Consider the following 24,468-nt stretch of genomic DNA (forward strand, 5'->3'; position numbering starts at 1 on the left):
ACAAGGAAATAGATTAGAGTCCCTGTCAAGGCAGTGTCAATTACAAATATTTCTCTTACATGTAGTCAGGAGCTCTTATTTCATCTGATGTAGAGATCTCCGTGAAAATGTTGATACCACAGCCACAGTCTTTTTGCCTTGTCCGTATATGAACAGAGCCTAGACAGGTATTTGCATGAGCAAATCTTAGCATCTAGCTATACTTTTGTTATTTTCACCTACATTTCTGGAAATACAAGTACCTACTTCACAGACCCTTGGGAAGCCATGAAAACACATGCATGTACGTGTACATATACATATACATAAAACCATATATATTTTTTACTTATGTAAGATCTGTGTCTTTAGACAAACACAAAAGAATAGGAACCTCTATTCCTGTTTTCAGCCAGCAGTTCTATAAAACATAGTGCTGCTTAAAAGTGAACACAGAAGCTGATTTCATAAATATTCTCAGATCTGATTTAGAGATTGAAATTAAGAACAAAGTACTGTAGTATGTAAGTAGAGATTTAAGAATTACTGATATCTTTTGTTCTCAAAGTGCAGTATTTAGGTTTTCTTTACTTCTTTGTATTTACCTGCAAATAAGCAAATTCACATTTTTCCTGTAACAATTGACCACTGAGCCCTAAGGCTCTATCTAAAATGGTAAAGGGAACTAAACCTCTTTATTCTTGTGTAACTCATTAGCTAACATCAGACGATTAGAGCTAATGTTTCAATCTAAAACAATTCATGTCCCTCATTAACGAGGCTAGATTTCCTTTGATCTAATTACTTAATTCCCAGATATATGGGAAATTCAGAGATCAGCTCTGAGAAATCTCTGCAGACGTGGTCACATCTAGAAATGTGAACTTACATATAGGCTTCAGAAATGTTTGAAATGTTAACAAGCCTCATTTATTCTGCCGGTAATGTTTGGTCGAATGTTCAATGAAATCACATTGATGATAGCTAGAGAACGAAGATGACTGGTTGCTGAGTATGATTTAATCTTCATTATTATAGGCAAGTGGATTGCAAATTTCCATAATTAAACATCCAGTGCACTGGTCAGATTCAGTTGTAAAGTTTGATAATTGCTGTTGTAGGGAAAACAGTACAGCGGGGTGTTGCTGTCACATGATGTGCTTTTGAGGCTGAGCTAATAGGATGCCCTTTTAAAATGTTCCCCATGTTTTCTGGTTTAGAGGCAGGGAATATCATCATGGAGATTTCATCAAAAGAAAACACTCAGTTTTTCTCAAACAACACAATCCTGCCTGTTGACCGATCTTCATACAAATCTGAATCTTCCGCATCCAAGGAAAAACAGTCGTGTTGTGGAGGCATAAAGGTAGAGTAAGAGTTTTTGGTATTCCAGTAGGGACTTAGAAAACCTCTTTTTGGTAAACTATCCCTTTTTCAGTTCTGATTGTGTCTTGCTGAGTCAGTATGAAATTATTAAAACTATTTCTAAGCTACAAAAAAAGTCTGCATCTGATCTCTATTTGCCTAACATTTGGCAATATTCATATATAACATGTTGGTTGAGGCTTGCATGTTATGAGATCTTCAAAGGTCATCCTGAAAGGTCACTATATCTTCCTTATTGCACCACCTTATCTTCCTGAAGTTAAGAACAGCGTATTGGCAGACAGGTACGACGGGCAGTTAGTACAGATTGCTTTTTTAAGATTGTAGCCATGGTAATCTTCTGAGCTCTGAAGAATAATATTCATATTATGGTCTGTGTGTTTTGAGTGCTACATTATTGAAGTATTATTGTAATATTCCTGATTTGAGAGAACTCTGCATGACATCACGTTGAAATGAAACTGCAGAAGTATCACTGCTGTATCTGCATTTCTCTCAGCCATGAGAACTACTTCTTAGAGGTAATGGAAGCTCCCTGCTTTAAGCCTCTTAATGTAGCTGTACCTACCTGATGGTAGGACCGCTGCACCTTGGAGGAGGATTCCTCCCTGTACAGGACACCGGGGTGCAGGAGGCAGCATGATGCTTTGCCTACTGTCTCTGTCTGCTTTCCAAACCCAGACTGTAAAATGCTGATGCTCTCTTGGTTGAGGTCTCAATAAATCACCATACCATGGTAAGGTGAGATAAAATGAGTCTTTGGCCTTGCCCAGTTCTTTTCATCTTGCACAGTCTTTATTTCTGTTGTTTTTTCACACACGCATACATACATCTACTTTCAGCTACTAGTCCAGCTCCCGATACAGTCAATCACTTCAGCAATAGTTGACCCGAAGTCTGTAAATTATGCAAAGCAGTTAAGATATTGCGGGATTAATTGAGTTTGATGACTGCTATAAAAATATTTTCATTCCTGAATACTCTCCTTGATTTTGTCTGATCCTGTAAAGGCCCAGAAATGGGGTCCTGTTTTGAAATAAAAAGATGAGTTGTATTAATTAAATTTGTAGCATAATAGTAATTCTATCATTGTTCCTTCATTTGCTGCAACAGTAATCTGATTCCCTCATTGAATAACCTTCAGTCACGGATTAGCCAGTTGGGAATCAGCTTATTAGCTCCAAAAATAAAAAAGCAATGATATTTCAGCTCAGTTTCTTTCTGTTCAAAAAATTTGCGTCTTCTTGGAACCCAAACCGATATGATTAACTTATTCCAGTAGGGACTTAGAAAACCTCTTTTTTTATTGAACTAACCCTTTTTCAGTTCTGATTATGTCTTGATGAGTCAGTATGAAATTATTAAAGATATTTCTAAGTCACAAAAAAATCTGCTTCAGATCTGTATTTTCCTAACATGTTACCAAAACAATATGCGCATTCAACAGGTGTTTTTTACCAATTATCAGCCTTCCCATTTGTTAAAATTGCCTTTATTAACCAGAAAGATGTGGTGACATATTTACTTACAGTCACTGACAAACCACGGACAAATGTGAAATCATGTGTACCTTTCTGTTCCAGATCTAAATTGGGAGCGTTTTTCCACCGCTGCACACAGTCTCCATCTCCCTCCTGGGACAGCTGCAAACCCAGTAGAAAAACTTGTGCCAAAGAGAGACAGAGACACTTGAAGTTGTAGTTTGACCTATACAATTTTCCTGTGAAAAACCGTATTTGCCTTCACATTTCTATTTAAAATCCAAGGGCATAAACACACAGAAAATGTGAAATATTATGGCAATATTTTTACTAGAGAGCTCGTTGAGAGCCCTCACTGTGGGAAATAAGAACCAGATACTGTTTATTTACCCACAAGTGTTTCTGAAGGAGGAATAATCAGCACTGGATAAAGGGTGTTGAATGTGACACAGGGATATATTTGAGCCTTAAGATAAGAATTTGCGTTCAACAGTGATGCCAGTGTTATTACCAATGATGTGCCTTGTCAAATGAGATGTTGCAAGGACTATTGCACTAGCGGTGAGCCCATCGCTTCAGAGCACCTGCTTACTGGAAGCATGATTGCTCAGAGGGCAGGTCTGAGGAGTGAGACAAGGGTCTAGACCTCTCTTTATATGAAATCTTATTGTGTCTTTTAATTTCTGGTTAGGGTTTGGTTGGGATTTTTTTAACACCTTTTACTAAGAGCATCTATGTATATTCAGTCAGCACAACCTGTATCTGAAGGTAGAAAGCAATGTTGTGGTTTCCATGACCAATTGCATGGTGTGTGAGTATCCTTGGAGCTCCTAAACTCAGTAAGGCTGCATTCAGTGAAGGCAAATTTAGGCAATAGCTCTGCAGAAGTGGAAGAGTTGGTGCTAAGGACCCTGCACTCCCACTGTATGCATTTCAGGGTGGCGACTTACTTCGGACCGGCTCTAGTCTTGTCCCAGAGACTGAAGAGCCTTTGGCTGTTGAAGTTAACGTAATGTCCTTCTGGAACACGTCTTCCAGTTAAATTTTGTGTAAAAGGGATTCAGTCTGCATGTTTTCAGTACATGCGAAAGCACAGTGAGGAGGGTGGGAGTTTTATTTCCAAAGCCCACTCCTGATTCAGACTAACACACTAAACCAGATATAGTGATTGACTAAGGGAAAATAACTCTCTTTTGCCTCTGCAAAACAAAAGGATGAGAGAAGGTTGTCCCCCAGCAAAATGGAGTGTGCACTTGAAAACAAAATGTATGCATTACAGCTTGCAAGAGATCTGGTGGAGAAAGGACCAGCCTAGAAGAGAATTGCCTGGCAGGTCACTGGTTGACTCATGGAGCCATGTAACAGGAGGCAGAGTCCTCTCCCTCCTGGCCACCCTGGGCTTTAGTGGGAAGAGCTTACCAGAACAGAACTCTAAAATCCAGCTAATTGCAAAAACCTGTGTTAAAAAATGCCCAAGTAACTCACCTCCCCACCAAGCCACACTTAGTATTTACCCTTATTATTATTGTGTAAAAGATACCCCCTCCTTAGAGAGATCAGGAGCGTGAGATGTATCTCTATCCTTCAAAGCAACAGTTTATATCATTATTGCTCATACGAAATGGACAAATCGGCAATCTAGCATTTCACAAAAAGTAGGACAAATATTGATGTTGTTATTTGGGAAAAGAAGAGGTAGGAATGTAAAAATTGTTTAAAAATAATTCATAAAGTAAAGCCTTCTGTACTGTCTGGTTTTAATCACTGTCAATTTCTTTCACAGATATTTCTTGGTGCGTTGTCTTTTGTTTATTTTGCTAAAGCACTGTCAGGAAGTTATCTAAAAAGTACCATCACACAAATAGAAAGAAGATTTGACATCCCTTCCTCTTTGGTTGGAGTTATTGATGGCAGTTTTGAAATTGGTATGTGCTGTAGAAACCCATTTTTGTTTTCAGAAAAAAACAGTGATGCAATTTGTTGTGAAAAATGATTGTATAACTCTCCTTGAACCATTAAAACCGAGCAAGGTTCACCTAGTAAAAATCAGCATGACTGTCAGCATGCTTACGTTGGATGGGATAGGCTTGCTAATACAAGCAATTCAACATAGTCCTAAATATTCTGTAATCTGATAAAATTAGTGTCTGGCTAATTAATACTAATAAAAATTTTGACTGTGGAATGAGATTTTACCTGCACAGATTTCAGCTTTCTCTCTCTTTTTGTCAGCAATCCACCTGCCCCACAAGTGTTCGCCCTTCTTGATTTATTAAGCAGCAAGAGTACAAACCTCTAACTGTAATCTACATTCATTGTCCAGTTCATCCCCTTCCTTATTGCACTAAGGTTTCCAGCCTGACAGTTTCAGATTACTGAATTTATCTCGTGGGTGTTCAGTTAGCCTAAGTGTATAAAGCTCTGTGATTCCCTCTTTTCCTGCTTTCCTGGTTATTTGTTCTCTTCAGCTGGCACAGTCCTTCTCTTTTCCAGCTGCTTATCCAAAAGTTTATGGTTTTCTTATCACAGAAGGCATTGGGCTTCTGTAAGAATGCCTGGAAAGAGGGAGAAACACCAACCCCATGCGATCAACCCACTCCCCTTCAAATCGCTGCCTATACCACACACTAGGAATCATTATTTTAGGGGATCTCTTATTTTTCTTTTGTACTCTTAAAGGGAACCTCCTAATCATAATTCTTGTAAGCTACTTTGGAGCGAAGCTTCACAGGCCAAGAATAATTGGAGCAGGCTGCTTAATTATGTCAGCTGGAACATTCCTAATTGCGATGCCCCAGTTCTTCATGGGACGGTAAGTACAAAGTGATTGGTATTTTCCAACTGAGCTGTGCACACTGAATGTTAACTCGCTAAAATATTTAGGCATTGATTGTGAAGATGGCCATAGAAATGGGCATATGTGGATGTGGTTACTCTAATATTTTTGTGTGTGTGAAAAGACTTATTACTGTAGAGCAAATAATTTCACATATATGCTATTTTCAGATGTAATCAACTTCTTATAGTTTTATTAGTCTGTGATCTTGGTCGGCCACATTTTGACACAGTTTAAGAATTGTTGAAGCTTCAGTGATGAAGTGATCACTAAACTCAGGAAGACAGTCTGAGTATCAAACACAAGCCAGAGGATACACCCACAGTCTGATAATCTCGTAGTGCAGATTCGTGCATCATGGCAGAGCAAAGTGCCCGTTAAACTCAAATGCATCACTGTATCACAAAGAGAACCAAAGGGGCAATTTTCATGTGCTACAGCAGTATAAACCAAGTTCCATTTATCCCCTGTAAACCATCATTGGCAACACTGGATGCAGACAAAATTTTCATTTAAGTGCTATGGGCCTATCTTCTATGGTAGTAACAGATGTGTTTGCTTTTTCTTATAAGTTGGGACAGTAAAACACAACTTTGGTTTATAAACAGATATCGGTATGAAAGATTCCCTTCCACCATCAATTCAACTGTTAGCATCTCTCCATGTCTGCAGGATAAAAGCCAAACTCCACTCTCAGCCTTGGAAAAATCTCAGCCAAAAATAAATGCAGGTGAGAATGATCTCTGTTAAATATTGTCATAAGCACACTAAAATACATCAAAAGGCTCCTAAACTCTCATGCAATAGTTTATTAGAACACAAAAAATACTAAATGGAATCAGATGAATCTTTCCCACAGAAAAGTCAGATCGACTGGCTGAGGCAAATTTATTAAAAATAAATATATAACTGCCACTGCCCCCTGCCAAGATTTTTTCAGGCTGCAGCCTTTCCTCCAGCCTTGCTGTCTCCTCCAGCAGCTCTCTGCAGCTTTGTGGCTTGCAGAAACACCAATCTCCTGTGGGGACCTTGGAAAGTCACGGTCTTCCCTCTGCCAGGAAATGTCCCTTTAGATTCTCGGCCCACTGGAAACAGCCACTTGGGTCTCCCAGCCTGCAGACCCCCTTCTTGTTTCTCTCCCTGCCTGCTGACCCTGTTTTGCACACCAAAAAGCTGTCTCCCCTCTGGGTGTGTTGAGCTCCTCGTGGGCAAGGAGCCTTCCTCCCTGATGCCCAGCCGTGAATAAGCTGTGGATGAGCAAGTCAAACCCTCTATATGTCATAAAACTTCTGTATTTTTGCATCTTCATACCTGTAGATTAGATGTGGCTGGTAGTGCTCACTGTCATCATCAATGTTTCCCAAATCTTTCCATTAGGAGATCCCAGTTTTGGTTAGAAGGAAGTGAAAAAGGTTTCTAAAATGGGATGTGGCAACAAATTTATAAAACTGGCCAACTTCTACTGTCTTTGACTGAAGAAGTTCATGCTAAATGTGTGTCCACCTCAAGCTGATGCCATCCCCAGAAACCACAAAACATTTTTCACAGTTTTCATGCTGGTTTTTTCCCACATTAGAAGTATTTTAAGTGTCCTGTGCATTCAGTGTCAAACTGTTGTGAAAAACACATGATTGTTGTCTCTCTTGTGATATACCCAGGATGTGAAAAAGAAGCAGGCTCTTCCATGTGGATCTATGTTCTACTGGGAAATCTTCTGCGTGGAATAGGTGAAACTCCTATCCAGCCTCTGGGAATTACATACATTGATGATTATGCCATTGAAGAGAATGCTGCCTTATACATTGGTAAAATAAATATTGGGGTTTTTCCTAAGGGATTTTTCACCAGAGGAAACTGAGTCATTCTGAATAATGGAATGAGTGTTATTGAGTTAACTTGTCCTGATTGTTTTGTTTGCATAATTTCCAATATTAAAGTTTATTTAACAGTCATGTACACTCAAGGGACCAAGTTCCCCTTTAATTATACCAGCACAGTTCCATTATCTTAATTTGAGGAAAGAATTTGACCTTAGGTTCCTGCTGTTACCCTAATCTTCCTAATTCTTCTGGATGTGGACTGCTGAGCCTCTGTGCACATTCAGTTCTCTGGAAAGTGATAAAAAACTTGTACTCTTTTAAGCACTTAAAATAGAATTTCAGCAGGCACTCAAAACATTCCCCCCAGATTCAGGTAGAATTATAAACAATAGTGCTAAGGCTTTAAAAAGTTGCTATCAGTGTTCTTGTTGTGTTCGTTGTCTGAAGACCTCTGCGCATTCACCTGAAATATTACCAAAAAATGCTTCCCCATCAGCATCTTGTCTTGACAAGTTTCCAGCCCGGCAAAAGGCAAAACCTCAGGTTCTCTCTGTAAAAGACTCAGTCTTCCCAGATTTCCAGATCAATTTTCAAATTCAAAATATTCAGAAAGTTTGGCTGAGGGTGTATTGAAACATGTTAATATTGGGTCTCAAAGCAAAGTGATTTTTCAGCCTACTCAGGGCCCACCACAACTTAAAGTGATGGGTTAGCTTAAATAATTGACATTTGCTTTCCAGTTACTTTAATCTAGTCAGCTAAGGAGTTTCTAGCAATTATAGATTGGTGCTGCTCTTGAGTTTAGGCAATTCAGTTCCCTGACTTTTTTTCCTTTGGGCTGAATGTCAGTCTTTTATTGGATGATAACAAAAAAGGTTAAAGTATCAATGTAGTGGCAGAAATTTTATTGTTGGCTTTTTTCTTCTTGAAAATGTTCTAACTTGTGTAACTAATGTGCCAGAGAGCAACGGTTGGCTCAGTATTTTAAGACTGTATCGCTTGTTACCCCTCACATGTCACACTTTGCTGTTAGGTGCAGCAAGAACCAGTGCTCTTTTTAACTCAGAAGTGTAACAGTCCCCTGTTTTCTATTGCAGGCTGCGTACAGACAGTTGCAATTATAGGGCCAATATTTGGCTTTCTTCTAGGATCCCTGTGTGCCAAACTTTATGTTGACATTGGCTTTGTAGATCTGGGTAAGTCAGAAAACTCAGATTTTAAAAATTCAGTCAGGCTCCAAAATGCCTATTTTAGGCCAAGATCTAGTTATCTTGTAGGCATAAGGGGCTAGCGGGGGTAGAGCAGGCACTTTAAGAAATAAAAAGGATGACAGCAATGCAATGCCCCGTGCAGAAAAGGCTAGCAAGAAGGATGGGTATGGAGGAAGTAGGAGGCCTGACTCTTCCTCAGCTGCAGCAGATCTGGTGCCCCCAAGGAGACGCCCCAGTGAGGAGGCTCTGGGGGACAGCAGGCATCACGAGGAGGCAGGACTGAGGCTCAGGATCCTGCCAAGAGCTGTGTGCATGTGTTTTACAGTGCGCTGTCATTGCCTAGAAAAGCCGTCTTGCAATGGGTACCAGGGCTCCTGACGGACTTCTTCCTGAGAAAACACCTTCCACCCCGTTTTTCCCTGGCACTTTTGTGCAGAACAGCCTGACTGGGAACGAGTGCGTGGCCACCCGGACTACCTTTTGTCCCGGGCCTTGCAGCCGCTCTGGGGACTGCGACCAGCATGGCTGGGGACCCTGCGGTGTCAGGGGAAGGCTGCCGCTGTGTCGCAGGAATCAGTGAGTCCTTATTGCCTCCCCACAACGGCTCCTGTAACACCGAGAGAGTCACACAGCACAGCTAAACCTGGCGAGGGGGGGGGACTCCTCTGGAGAAAGTCCCTGCAAAATCACCTTCCTTGTTATCAACAAACATTCTCGAAAAGTGTTTGTTTGTTTCTCCTTCTTTTGACTTTCTCCAGACAGCGTAACAATAACTCACAAGGACGTGCAGTGGGTGGGAGCCTGGTGGCTGGGCTACTTAATAGCAGGTGTGATTAGCGTTCTGGCCGGCATCCCCTTCTGGTTCCTGCCAAAGCACCTCCCAAAACCAGAGAGCAGAAAGGACTCCAGTACCTCCTCCGAGCAGTCAAAGTTCATCACTGAGGATAACAAGGACCAACACAAATCTTATCAGCAGCAAGTGAAGATTGCTGAGATGGCAAAAGGCAAGTCACTAGAGTTTCCTTCCTGACTGTTGAGTCTTTCTCTCACTAGCTCTTATACTTTAAAACTTTATACTGTCCAGGGCCATATTTTAATGGCCTCAGAATTACTATTTTTCCCTCAAGTGTCACTCTTCACCTATCTAGTATGCACAAAAGTGGTCTTTTCATTGTCCCCTAGACCTGCTTTGCATGCAGAATTTCTCCAGCTGAGATTTGTAACATTACACTAGTGCCCCAGCAAATATCATGAAAGTCTGCAAAAATTTTTCATTCACAGATAGTGACTGTTGCAGAAGCGGCAGTCAAAAAAAATCTCAGTTTTTGCCAAACCTTTTTCCTTAAGGTCATTCATAAGAAAAACACATACAATATCTGATCAGAATAAGGATGGGCACAGACCAGATACAGCATTTTAGGAGGCTATCTGGATTTAGACACAAGCCGTTTTGCACAATTGCATTTCCTTGTCCCTACTTTGCCAAAAGCATTTTCCCTCAGTACTTGAATCTGTAACTCAATATGTCTGTGCTTACTGTCAGCTGTGCTGAGCACCCTCTGCCCCCAAATTAAGCTAAAAGATGCTGTGGCTGTTAAGGACACATAGAAACCAAATCGGTCCTTGTTTATGATCAACAGAAGATATATAACACAAGATATCTCTTCTGGGAAATTGATGCTTAGTATTTTGCTCTACTGTTCCCCCATGTTCCTCCCAATGGGGGAGCTCTTAGGAGCATCATGGAACTTCATGGATTCCTTCTGGAATGTTCTTTTGGAAAGTGCAAACATGTTGCAAAGCATTATTCACAGCAGTTATTCTCTCTCTGGCCTGGTTGTCATTTCTGCCATTTTGTCTTGCAGACTTCTTGCCATCACTGAAGAACCTCTTTGGGAATCCTGTTTACATTCTGTATTTGTGTGCAAGTATCATTCAGTTCAATTCTTTAATTGGCATGGTGACATATAAGCCAAAGTATATTGAACAACAGTATGGGCAAACATCTTCAAAAACTAATTTTGTTATAGGTAATGCTATATCTGCTTCTTGATATCTTAAAAATGGACATTTTAGGAGTGGCATATACATACATATAGGGAAAATTGGATTTTTTTAGGGTACATTTATTTCTTCTCCTTCCTTCTCCGGCTTTTAGTAGTAGCTCATAGAAGGTAAGTTATGTCATCTCTGCTTTAGGACCAGTTAGCTCTGAGTTTATCTTTGCAACAGTTACTGCAAAAGATTACATGATTTGATACCTTATTTCCCCTTTTACTGGAAAATTGAAAAGTAATGTATGTACAGCACAAGAGAATAATTAAAAAGAGAATTAATTTTAAAATACTTTACATAAATTTGTCATCAGGCAGATCTGTTCCCTTGCTGGCTTCCCACTTATTTCAATGAAGTGAAGATCAACTCAGTGAGTGCTAAAGGACTGACCATAAAGTAGCTGTGATATTGCCAGTGATTTACTTTCTGAAAAGGTTGGTGTTAAATAAAAGGATGTCAAAGTCATATCAGTGATCACACAATACATGCATTAAAACCCTAACATTATCTAAGTGTGATGCTGGTGAAGGAAAAATAGGTATTTCTGCCCTAACTTTACCTAAGAGCCTTTCTCTGTTGTGAAGTTAGTCTCCCAAGCCCTCCCGTACAGCACAAGGGAGAGAAAAGCCTCTTCTGCGTTTGGGTACCGAGGTGACCATTTTTGGAGATGTCTTCAGGATGGTGAACTTCACTGCCCAGTTGCTGAACCTGCATACAGGCTGGGGTTCAGTTCCTGAGGTCCAGGGATTCAATAGCATTAGACAGCAAAGAGGTTTACATCTATCCAATACAGAGGGAATTGCCTTGTTTCAGAGCAGCATTAGTTGCACAGCAACGGTGGTATATATATGCAGAAAAGCTGTATTGATCCATTGTGCTATGTTAATTCCTTAAAGATAGAAGCTGGAATTTCCTGGCACGAAACTCCTCAGAGCAAGGAGAAATCTTCAGGCATAGTCGATGGCCAGAGAAAGTCCAGAAAACAATCCCTACATTCAGTACAGTACTTCTCATTATATTTAAAGATTTTCTGGAGCTAAGCTTTCAGGTATGTGCAAACCGAGTGAGGATTAAGATCCATCTGATTTCACAAAGCGTAGGGACTATATCCAACAGAGAATGTGTGATGGCTTGGCTAGGGAAGGATCCTGGCTGAGTGGCCATCCCTGCAATAAGGTGTTTTACCTTCCTCCTTTTTCTTTCTCTGCCAATCCACCCTTGCTAAGAAAACTGAGGGCTGATTAGAACTAGCAGTGTCTATTTCCCTTTCCCTACCTCTTTTCCTATTTCTTCTTCTTCTTTTTTTTTTAAACAATTTGTATCACAATCTCTCTCATAGATATCAGAATTGTCAGAGCAATTTGAAGCACTATTAAAAAAAATCATCTGGAGGTCATAAGAGGGTATTTTTCAGTAGTTACAACCCAATGAATGTGCGAAAAAGTAAAATAGCTCCTGCTGTGTTTGTATGATTTTCCTTAAATATACACACTTTGGTCTTCCCCCCCACCCCGATGCCAGTGTCAAGCAATGGAGTTATCTGTAAGGCTTTGAGACAACGGCACAAACAAAAGGGGGGCATAGGAATGGGCAGGCAGAGTGCAGGTACTCTCTGGTGCATCACACAGCTCCCAGTTCCAATCCCAGTCCCTTCTTACAAGCAAAAGAGAACAGGAAAACCTGGTATATAGGGACTGTTAATTTACATGTGCTACATTTTGGATGCTGCTTCTAAATCCCCTGAAGTACAATTTTCATGTATGTGCAGAGTGAAAAATGCCACCCCAGGGAAGTTTCCTGAACTGTGTCAGTGACTGAACTGGGCTCATGTACTCAGCCAAGATACTGACTCCTGGGTTCGCTAGATAGAATAAGGCTTTTTCTAACATCAAACATACCTACTAGCATCTCTTCTAAGCACTGATTTTTTCCATGTGTATAGGTGGATCAAACACTGACTTGAGCCAGGAATTTAAGGGATCCCAGTGCACTTTGTAGCAGGCAGATTAGACTCTTAATGTCATAAATTGGTGATTTATACCAAGTCATTTGAAAACATATTATAATACCTCCAGTCCCATGAGGAAACTTCTGAAACTTCATCTGCTATATGAATACACGTATGCTTTGGTACTTGCTTGTGTTTTGGACCCTCGCTCAGCACGGTACTGCTACCCGTCAGCATGAATTAAAAGCTGCAAACCACATACACGGCCCTGTGCAAGGGGGAACTTAATGCACAGGAACTGGCTGGTAAAGCTTGGAAAATCATTTTCAGTAACAGTGAAATCCAGAAAAGGACATCTTGCTTGACTGTGCAGTATCATTTATGGTGATCTCTATTTACATCTTTTTTGCATGTACTGAACAGGATTTTTTTTGGTCTTGTTGTCCATGTCTACCCATATGGAGACTGCTTTGAGCAAAGTTCTCCAGGTAAGGATTAACGGTCACCCAATTTTACATGTTTCCTTCAGTGCTCTTTCACTTGATTGCCTGAAGCCTGATAGAAGAGAGCCCATGGGGTATACCCAACCTTCTGCTGTTGCAATACTCACCTAAGGGACCATTTCAACAACCAAAACCAGAGAAATTCCCTAACTCTCCTGGGCATGGACGCAATGATGTAACACTGGCTTTCTCCCTCTCGGAGACTTCTGTAGGGGATTATTGGTTTCGTGGCTGAATCAAAACAGAAAAAGCAGGTCTTGCTCCAGATTTCGTACCACTATAGGTAAAACTGAATTTGCCCTCTAGGAATGAGTAGTTCGGGCTCCTCCTGTCTGTGGAAAAGGGAAGGAGAGGAGCTGCCCTGGAAAGCCAGAGTGGGGCAGCTGCAGAGAGTGGCCCCCGTTCCTCCTACTGTTGCTATATGGGTGAAGGACACAAGGAAGGTCTATAGCAAAGCCCCAAACTGCGCAGTGGGACAGTGGTTGTCCTGGCTGCCCAAGCACCACAATTCCCTAGGTGACTTCTCTGTGCCCAGTGCAGCTCTTGTGAGAAATAACCCTAAAAGTAATTAAATTAACACTACAACGATCCCTCTACTGACAAACTAACTGTGGAGAAAACCACCTAGCTCAAGAAATTGGAAGATCATTATCTAAACTTTATACATAATCTCCCTATCAAAGAACTAGCAAAGAAACCTTTCCCTGTGAGGAAGTTTTTAAAAGCAGTCACAGCACCTCTGTAGGAACAATCCAAGTCTGGACAAATAAAATGCTCCGACTGAAGAGTTTTTGTATTTTGTTGCTTCATCTCATTGCTGCTGCTGGTTTTGTGGCTGAGGAGGATAGTCCATTGAGCTGGTGTTTTCATTAATACAGATTTTTCTGTTTGATTTCAGGTCTTATCAACATTCCTGCTGTGGCCTTTGGCATATTCTCTGGGGGACTGATCATGAAAAAATTCAGAATCAGTGTTTTAGGGGCTGCAAAACTCTCCCTGGGATCATCTTTCTTTGGTTACCTTTTGCTCCTCTCATTATTTGCAATGGGCTGTGAGAACTCAGATGTGGCTGGACTGACCGTGTCGTACCACGGGTATGCTGGGAAGGGCACACTTCAGCATAAAGTGCTCTTGCAAACCAAACTCCTTCCTCATTTTATTCCACAAAGTATATATTGTTGGAAAAAGAATGACTGACCTAAATAGGCTTCCCAGAAATTTGATTCAAAGTGGTGGAAACCGCTCCATCTATTCCAGTGGGCATTGTGTCAGAACCCTTTCATGATTGTTGCCTTCGACCCAGAGGCATTTATGCCACAAGTGCAGATTATTTTTCTGATTACTTTTTAATTATTATTGCCATGGGACCCATCCTTTGAGCCTAGAGATTTCTGGAAATGTGAGGAGCTCAGTAGGGAGGGTGAGATTCAATTAATTGTTCCTTGCCTCTGTGTGCTGCTGAACAACCCATGGCATTTAATAGCCTCTGAACCCAAAACTTAAGGATTCATGGATTAACCATGAGTTAGCCATGATGTTAACCATGAGGTACACCTGAGCCTAGCACTTTTGGTCACTTTTGCCCATGCTATTACTCTGTAAAACTCACTTTTTGGGAGGAGTTTCCAGCACCATCTCCACAGCAGCCCCAGGAACTGCTCTGCTAGTGACTTCAGCAGCAGCTGGCTGAAGTGGACAGCTGTCGTGCAAAGTATCAGACCCTCAGTTTGGATGAATCCCATTCTGATCATTTCCTCACTCACTTCTACAGTGACCCTTTCCCATGAGTAACTCACCCCCCTCTTTGCCACTGGAGTAATCAAACTTTTTTGTCCAGTTTTGTTAAAACTGCATCAAGCCTCAGATAACTGAAATCTTAGAAAAATTGAGAAAATGCATGAATAGAAATTGTTAGCTGTCCCCCTTAATAAAGCAACTACTATCTCACAGTAGGTGGTGTGAAATTGTGAAAGCCTTTTGATAACAAAGAAATAAGAATTTATACTGCTGCATGGATGTGAAGAGACAACACCTTAATGGACTACAGACAGAAGGTCTGGCCAGGTGCGCCTGGCAGAGAGCATAACCCATGATTTCATAATGATTTCTTCTACATCTGCTAGAAAACATCATTGCAATTTCTCTTTTTCCCCAGAACTAAACAGATGACTGATTACGAGCAAGCCCTGTTTTCAGAGTGCAACTCGGGCTGTGCATGTTCCAAGAATGACTGGGACCCCATCTGTGGGGAAAACGGAGTTACCTACATTTCTGCTTGTCTCGCCGGCTGCCACGCATCCAACGGCAGTGGGAAAAACACCGTAAGACAATCCTTCATGTCCATATGTGATGTGGTAGTTTTCCTAATACAACCAGTCCTGTCAGAGTAAGTGGATTAAAATTCAGTCAGGCGTGTCCTTTCCAGCCCTAAACTCCTCAGGATTTTTTAGCAATCACCACCCACATTTAAAACTTTCTCAATTGCTGTTTCCAGCAGAAATCCCAAGCAGAGAATGTAAGAGGGTTTTTTTAACTGTTGGCTACCAAAACTGTTTAAAAAACCCACTAAATACATTCATCAACAGTAGACACTTTCTTTATAAATTTCTCCTTCAATGAACAAGCCTCTTCCTTTTGAAAAACATTTTCCAGTTTGGATTTAAACTTTCAGCTACCCAGAAAAGCATGACGTGCAATTCCTGAACATTCACTTCTCCGCTGGTTAGGTTATCGTACACTTTTGCCTGCTGTCTTCCAGGTATTTTTTAACTGCAGTTGCGTGGGAACCTTGCAATCTCCGTCACGAAGCTCCTCAGCTGTGGTGGGACCATGTCAAAAAGGAAATGAGTGTCCAAAAATGTTTCTGTATTTTCTGGTAATATCAGTTATCACTTCATATACTCTGTCAGTAGGTGGCACACCTGGATACATACTGCTTCTAAGGTAAGAAATAATTTCTGCTAGCATTGCCAAATGTTTTCAGGGTGTTTCAACATGTGTAACTGGGTCTCCCTCCCCCCCTAGTATTGTGATATGTTTTCAGCTATGCAAGGTGGCTTTTAAAATTTATTTTTTTTTTACTCTTGAAAGGCACCCTCATACCTTGACAATGAGTTTTCTACCACTGAAGCAACAATGTGCTTATGATTACCTCTACCAGCAATACCTTTCTGTTTTTAAACATGCTATAGGAGGCCTGGTTATTTATACCAAATTCCGCTTCCCTTAATGCCTTTTACATTACCAGAATGGTGTTAAATGGCCTCCATGCAAATGGAAATTAGCTCTGTACGTGCCAATGTGTGTACGTGTATGCTTATAGGTAGCCAGTTGCTGTGGTTACCAACGCACAGCTACGCAGAGGTGATCTAACCCAAACCCTCCATATAAACTCAACTCTTCTCCTCTAGTCCATTTTATTATTCCATATAATTGTTCTGTCCCAGATTTCTCTCATCAAAACAAAGATATTTAGCATGAGATGGTTGGTTTTTTCTGTCATAACAATCACGGGTTTATTAAATGCTTGTCCCAACGGATTGTTCCAATGTGTATTTAACTGCTGGAACTACTTGTCCATCAATGAGTGTAAGCTTTTAAGCTAATTTTAGAAAGTGCAAAAGGAATATAATACTTCCAGCAATTAATCTGGATTTTTGTCATCTTCTGGCAATTTTTGGATTCTAAGTGCTTCTCTGTTTTGTTTTGGAAAGCTTTCTTCCTCAGTTCCTCTTTCCAAATTGTTTCCAGATGGGTACATTCTACTTCTTAAACAAAACAACGGTTAATACAGTTTAACTAATCTTTATTATTGTTGTGTTTTCTTACCCCAAAATTCTCTTTGTTTTTGAATGAAATTTTTTGGAACAGGCCCTGTCTCATTGCCAGTGTCTATATCATGTGGAAAAAGCCAGTGCTATAACTGGCTGATTATAGGCTATATGGAAAAACCTAAATAAAGAAATGTAACTTCAGCTATGGTTCCAGCACAGTCCTTGAGCCAGAATTAATATTCACACAGAGACTTTCAGAAATGGTTGAGGTGAGAATCCTTCTCCCCTGCCCTCCACAAACACTGCCAGTAAGGTATATGCCTTACACCATATAAGCTCCACAGCTTTCCCCACCCACCTTGTAGGATTACCATTGAGTACTGCAAAAACATGCGGCATCTCTCTCTCCAAGGAGTCACTCCAAGAATAACAATCATATTCTAATCCATTTTAGACAATTTTTACTGAAGATTATGCACCACTGAAACTGTCCATGCACCAAGAGGAAGATGATTCATGAGTTGAGAGCTTGTAGTAAAGCCTTCAGGATTTCTGCCAGATTGCCCTCTGTGGTTGCTTCTGACACAGGGGGATTTTTTTGTTGTTGTTCTATGAATATGGGCATAGAGCTATGCAGGGATGCAGTTTCCTTCCCCTTTCCCTCCACATGATGTCCCCTTTCTATCCATAAAACATATGATAGAAAATGTACAGATATGGTACCACACAGGACCTCGAAACCATTGTTGCCATGCGCAACCTCCTGCTTTCCATCTTGTCTCCACTGCAAAAGTGTCTGGGAGGAGACATTCATAGTTGAACACCTACGAGCTTAAACCATACAGAGTTGCCTGCGCTTCTCAACCCTAAGAACTCACTCTCAGGGGACTTCATGCTTAATGGGTTTATTTAGAAAAGCTTAGAGGGGTTTTCAATAATGATACTAAAACATTTTGTTATATGAAATCAGCAAAACAGCTTTATTGGTTCTGCTCCAGAGCTTTTATTTCTGTTGAAAATCATATTACTTTGAAAGCCATTTAATTGAAACTGAGAAGCTATGTGTTTTTCTGCTGGATTGAAGCACCCAAATCTGATGTGCAGCTAAATAAAACATGTTTCAGTAAGTTCAATCCTTCTTTTTTTCCCCTCTGCAAATGACCTGTGGGCACAATTCCACTTTAAGCTCCTGCTTGCTTTTCTGAAATCCATGACTGATTGACTTTCCTTGGAAATCTGTTTGAACTGAAAGTGTGCTTCTGTTCCCAGAAAGAAAATAAATGTCCTTTGAAAACAAATAGTCCCAAGGTCAAGTTGCAGAATTCATTAAGTATTTTTTTCCAATTACCTGTTTTAAAAATTATTCAGTATTCTGTCCGCTCTGATAAGATTCCAGCACTTACTTAAGCAAGCTGATGTTTTCGGATGAGCAGATATTGTTGCACCTGCCATGGAACACAGATACAGTTAAATCCCTAAAAGCCTATATGATTTAGTGACATTTACTTCAAGGGTTTACAGAAACAAAATCATTGAAATATGCTCACAGCTAGTGACTGAGCCATTTGCTGAAATATCTTTTTAATGGTATTAGACTAATCACAATTACCAAGGGACTTGGGAAAGCCCTGAAGTTTTGGAGGAAAACCCCTGCAATTCAGATAGCTGTTGTTCAAGTACAAGCTATTAATACCAGGTGATTAGGCAGTGAAAAGGAAGTCTCAGATCTCCCTGAGAGGTTTGGCTATCGCTTAGGATCGCAAAGAACTTGTGTTTCCGTGCAAAGACAATACAATTGCTCGAACAACTTTTTTTTCCATCAGAAAGAGATGATTTTTTTTTTGCAGGATATAAATCCTATGGAACACATAATAAATACCCAGTTATTGGTTTTGGTTTCCACTTTTTGCTTTCTATGCCCTCACATTTGGTTAAAAGGACTTCTAGGTTGAGGCTTGCTTGTGTAGCATATGTGTGATAGTAGGGTAAAACACCGTTCTTCCAGCTCAAAATCATATTACATTCATGCCTGCATAGATGGCAGTGCCTGTATAAGCCACAATATAACAGAATGTATGATGATAATCCATGATCAGGGCATTAGAGAATAGAACACTCAGATTACAAAATGAGATGCGCACAATGAATTTTTGATCGTGGTACCTCGGTGTTGTTTTCCATATATGTCCTTCATGTTATTTTCCATTTTCACTAAATTAAGGGAAGACGACCCGAATATCATTTACAGTATAGGTTCTTAACACTGTTCTGGCAGCTACATTGGGAAATCATAAAACATCACTGGTGGAGAACAAAAGAGCTAGTTCTGCAACGTCTTTACTATTTTTTTAGAAGGTATTCCGAATTACATGAATTTCTGCAGAAGCTGAGCCCATCCAAGTTCAGAGCACGTAGACTAGATCTCCAAAGTGCTATGTTTATCCATAGAGACAACTGAATTTCAGTCCATTTTTCTTTTTTTTTTTATATTGAATAGAATGACTGTGACAACAGGGAGTTTTATCACTTACCATAATGATACACATGTGTTACCACACATATCAAGCACGTCCCAGTTTAATCTTGTGACTGGGGCTACTCACATGCTAAAAGTAAAGCATATACTCAGGTTCTTGCTGGATTAGGTATTCTAATACGGAGTCTGATATATGCTGGGTGAAGCAGAACACTTTAGCAGCTGGTAAGCTTGGCAGCAGGTGAGTCCTACTAATTTGAGTGGCTCCATATGCACACCACTGCTAACATGGATGTGAAAGGCAGCTGTTCTCCTGCCCACCACCTCCACCCTCCTAGAAGAGCCAGGACGATGACCCAAGGCTGGGGCAGGGCTGATCTGGAGCCAGAAGGACTGATGTCTGCCCTGGGCCCCCACCGCAAGTTCAGTAAAGTCTAAATGCAAATGGCCAGAGAATGGCTTGGAGGATTTACCTTTATAGGAGGTGTGATCCTGATCCTAGATAGGGTGCGATGAAAATTGAGTGGCTAAATACTGGGTCATGAACCACAATTTCAGAGAGTGTTTAACTGAATAAGACTATACAATGATGCATGATTTCACCACCAATTTGCTTGTCCTGCGTTAGTAAATTCTAAGTGCTGGTATTATCTGAAAGTGAACTACCTTCTTAAAATGTAATACTGAATATAGATGTTCAGAAGTCCTACATATCCTGTTCTGATTTTGTCACATTATTTACATTTTTCTGTAATTGTGTTAGTAAGTATAAGGAAGGAGGAAAAAGTCACATTTCTTTCCTTCTTGCTTTCTATTTGTGTTGAAATTATCTACAGTCAATTCTTTATTTCTATTTAACACCTTTTTTTTTTTTTTTTTTTTTTTAGATGCATTAAACCACACTTGAAATCATTTGCACTTGGTATCTACACCCTGGCAATAAGAGTACTTGGTAAGTCCAGTTGTACTCTTGGGTCTATTTTAATATACTCCTCACCAATTATTTATTCTTGAATTAAACTTTGACTGCTGGAAAGAACAGTGTCTAACTGACAAGCTAATATTACATGATTTTTTAAAAAACTAGGAAAAGGGTTGGAAAAAGGAAGCAACTTTGTATTTCATAAATCATATAACTGTATCTTAGGTATAATAAAAATATACACGGCTAACATCCGTAGAGGTGACAAGCGATCCTTCGGACTATGAAGCTAACATCAAAATTACTTGTCTCTCCTTTTTCAACAACAAGCATAGTAGAACAGATATGGCTCAGAATCTGTGATCATTTTTCAGTCATATTTTCAGTAGTTTCTAAGGGAATTAATCTAAGTACAGGTGTGCCCGAGGGCAGGGTTCACTGCAGCCTTGTGGTAGAGCCACCCGTAAGTTTTCTCTAAAATCAAGGGTAACATGAGATGTCAATGAACTGGAAACTCTAAAATCCTCTAGGTCTTCATAGAAAAGGTAATCATTAGCAAGCAGCAAGTCACTTATTTAAATAGAGCAGACTTTGATGAGCTGGATGAGGCGGACGAAATGACATCAAAACAAGCTCTTGGGTCCTTTCTCACACCTTTGCAGGCCAGGATTTTCCCTCCAGGCTTACTTTCCTCTTCAGCAACCATGGATGCCCCCCCCCAGGTTGCACAGAGTCCACAATGTCCCCGTGAGCACCTGAAGAAAGGCTTTTCCTTTCCATCACCCACAAGCACTGCAGTAGGTTTGATCCTGCCACGGTAGGATCTCGGGATACTTGCAGGATACTTGTAGCCCCACTCCCGGCTCCCAGCCCCACTGTCTATCTCCATCCTGCCCCCTGCCCAACCAACACACAGGACAGCCCCCAGCCCCCAGCTGAACAGACTCCATCGCTCTCAAGAAAGGAGAAGTAGGTTCTTTTTTTTTTCCCCAGAGGGGTCCTGCAGGGCGAGGAAACCAAGCCATGGCCAGTACTCCTGCTGACGTCCACAGGCTTTTTGATGTTCAGCTGCGTTTCCTCCCTGCCCCGGTTCCCCACCGGGAGGAAAGGGCGGTGTGTGCCTCAGCAACACAAGGCACGACTTCTCAAACCAGCAAACAGTGTGGAAGTGCCATTGCTGTTTGAATGTATTATTTAGCGTTCCACTTGAACATGCCTCTAGATCAAAACTGATCACCCGGGAAAGTAACCTTCTTGCCTCTATTTATGTGTTAAATTCACCCAGCGGGAATTCCAGCCCCAGTGTATTTTGGAGTGGCCATAGATACCACTTGCCTGAAATGGGGAAGCAAAAGATGTGGGGGAAGAGGAGCGTGCAGACTCTACGACGCCAGTGCGCTCAGGTAACAGCTCCTCTCCATTTGTTCCTTATCTTGTGTTCTTTAGGTACCTCTACTGGCACCGGTAGAAGAATTTCTGTCAGAAAATGCGAGTGAAAGATTTGATGAGAAATGAAAGAGTCTGACTAGCATTATTAACAATAATGCTCAGGTTTTAGCATTCTCTTTTGGTTTAGTCTCTTTGGGGGGAGCAGGGGGTGTCATCTTATTTTGCTATTGGCTGGAAATATTTAAGTCACTTCATTTTTTGCCAAAAAAACCATTCATTTAAAACGTCGATTTTATGCTAAAGCTTCCCCCATTTTTTAAAAAATCTGCTGTGAGAGTGTGTGTGTGTAAGTAAATAAGTAAAAGGGCTGTTAAACCTCATCATTGCTCCATGTTGGAGCTGGACAACAAAAAGGAAGGGAAGGGTGCCACAAAGCATGCTCAGCTTATCTAGAGACTTAAGTGCAGTGTTGTCTTTATCAATTTATTGCTAGAGGAGAGTAATTCTCTGAACTGCATTCATGAAAAGCATTACCAAAAATGGAGAATGGAGTAACAATGGTAAAAAGAAAATGAGAGAACAGGTTGCCCTTCCCCCCACCCCCGGGGAAAAACATGAGGGGAGGGTACATCCTGATTTGCAAATTTGAAGAAAAGAACAGAAGCTCACTTGAGACTCATTACTAATAAAGCATAATGATGTTATTGTTGCTGCTGTTGTTGTTACTGTCATTATGCCTGTAAAGCAAAAATGCGATCAAATGGTCTTGGTATCACTGGTACTGTTTATGAGGCAAACAAAAAATAGATTAACTGCCCTAGAAATATTAGTGTTATTCTCACTGAAGCACATTGGGGTGGAGGAGGATGTCGGTCAATGCCTGAGACACTCTCTTGGCCCCAGACCACACAATACCCGACCTGGGTAAACTCCCATCTCCAGGATCATCACCTTGCTTGAAGAGCTTTCTTACTCAGCCTTACCTCATGAAAATATGAATGTGTCCTTGATGCCTTCTAGTCGTATGTTGCCTTTGAAATAGGCTCTGATCAATCATTTCTCCCTCAGGTACGTGTACCTGGGGCTGACTTTGGTGTTGGGCACGGTGTCCATTTTCTTCAGTGTTGCTGTCCTTTGGGTTCTCCGGAAAAGGTCTTCTCCACAAGATGAGACCCTCTCAGCCAACGGGGAGAGAGGCACCTGTGGGACAAAGAGCAGGAAAGATAATTTTGTTAATAGTGACCGTTTAATTCAGACAACTTACTGGCCAGAAAAGGAGACTAGACTTTAGGAAGACTGAGATCTCCACCATGACTTTACCCTATGAGTGGTGTTCCAGGCAAAAACTCATCATCAGTGAAGCGGTATCTTAGTATCCACCCTGAAAACGTTCACCTTTGTGTAATTTTCACTGTAAATAGCAAAAGCAAAGACAACCATTTTAGCACACGTACAGCTCTGAAAACACTGCTCACCATTTGTCCAGCCGAGTCATTGCCACTCAAGTGAGGGGATTTGTTATGGCTGGGGAGGTGCAGCTTGCTCCCTTGCCGAGAAGCCAGTTTTATGGCTGCCCCTCAGCTCCTTCCCTCCTCGTGAAGCTGCAAGAGCCACTGCTGCCCCTCGGCTTCCTTCTGTGTGTGAGGGGTAGTGGAGAGGCTGCAATACAGCTCTCCCCGCCATGGTACCAGCACAAAAGGAGCTGGTGCACAAAACCCGACTTGGCAACCTGGAAGGTGCAAGGATATTCTGCACATAGTTCACCTTCGCAAGCAGTGTGGCACAGGGTAGGAGGAAGGTGGTTTGCTGGAAGGACAAATCAGCTACAGGCTCTGGGCATCTCCTGAATTCAACCCATAACACATAGGACATCAAAAGTTGTGGTTAGGGATTCTTTTTCAAGTAGGTCTCTTCTAGCACAACAATAATAGCAATAGAAGTTGTCATTGCAGTCAAAGAGACCACACGAGTATCGTCCAAAGGAAACTGGAATAAAAATAGAGCTTTTTTAGGTTTCCAACAGTTTCTTGCTACTTGCTAGTACCTGGTGTACTGAATAATTCCATGCATTTTATGCAATGTAATAACACCATGATACAAGATACATATGATTTATTTTTTAAAAAGCTATAACAAGACAGCTTGGGAACAATAAAATTAATTCAAAGACCAGGTGATTTGGGACTTTTAATTTATTGTATTTGCTAGCTGAAACTGACATATGTGTCCTAGTATCCCTTTATATATCATTTTTGCAGTTTGACAATATTTGGTGTTAAATAAATTTGGGGTGGGGAGTACAATGGAATGCTGTTTAACTTTGAACAAAATCTCAAGAATGCTCACACTGAAAAAGATAGTGACTACAAATGATGTCCTTTAAAGCAACTAGAATTTTAGAGCACATGATGAAAGGTAGGCTTCACCCTTCACCATGGCATTGGCAAAACAAACTCATATCACTATGCCTCACTTGCATCTCAGCAGTGACTGTAGGTACCCTGCTGCCTAGCTGAGCTTGCAGGTCGGAGGCAGGTTTGGAGCCTCTCCTGTGTGATGCCTGAGGAGGGGCAGATGTATAAGAATGGGATTCACTGAGCTTTATCAATGATAAATGTTTACGGTGTGCCATTAGGGAGCTACCTAATCCATTCAATAGGAATACCCAGAAGGATGTTGCTTAAGCACC

At 41.0% G+C, this 24,468-nt stretch overlaps 1 protein-coding gene across 5 annotated transcripts in view; it reads left to right on the forward strand.

Moving 5' to 3' along the window:
* Nucleotides 1-1,201: 1,201 nt before the first annotated feature.
* Nucleotides 1,202-24,468, forward strand: part of SLCO1C1 (solute carrier organic anion transporter family member 1C1) — a 56,079-nt gene continuing 32,812 nt past the window's right edge. For 2 of the 5 annotated variants that reach the window (XM_075051355.1, XM_075051356.1), the window contains exon 1: nucleotides 21,534-21,793. Coding sequence is in view for 3 of the 5 variants with exons in the window: in XM_075051360.1 (XP_074907461.1) it covers nucleotides 1,217-1,345; nucleotides 4,630-4,771; nucleotides 5,526-5,658; nucleotides 6,291-6,412; nucleotides 7,341-7,487; nucleotides 8,600-8,698; nucleotides 9,472-9,717; nucleotides 10,579-10,743; nucleotides 14,118-14,313; nucleotides 15,375-15,540; nucleotides 15,978-16,162; nucleotides 20,356-20,420; nucleotides 21,676-21,793; nucleotides 22,848-23,070 (2,136 nt within the window). In the remaining 2 variants the exon portion in view is untranslated. Of the gene's footprint in view, nucleotides 1,346-4,629; nucleotides 4,772-5,525; nucleotides 5,659-6,290; nucleotides 6,413-7,340; nucleotides 7,488-8,599; nucleotides 8,699-9,471; nucleotides 9,718-10,578; nucleotides 10,744-14,117; nucleotides 14,314-15,374; nucleotides 15,541-15,977; nucleotides 16,163-20,355; nucleotides 20,421-21,533; nucleotides 21,794-22,847; nucleotides 23,944-24,468 lie in introns of those variants that run through there. The other 3 variants (XM_075051360.1, XM_075051358.1, XM_075051359.1) reach the window with 3 other exon arrangements.

Source organism: Buteo buteo, chromosome 19, assembly GCF_964188355.1.
Source record: "Buteo buteo chromosome 19, bButBut1.hap1.1, whole genome shotgun sequence".
Lineage (NCBI taxonomy): Eukaryota > Metazoa > Chordata > Aves > Accipitriformes > Accipitridae > Buteo > Buteo buteo.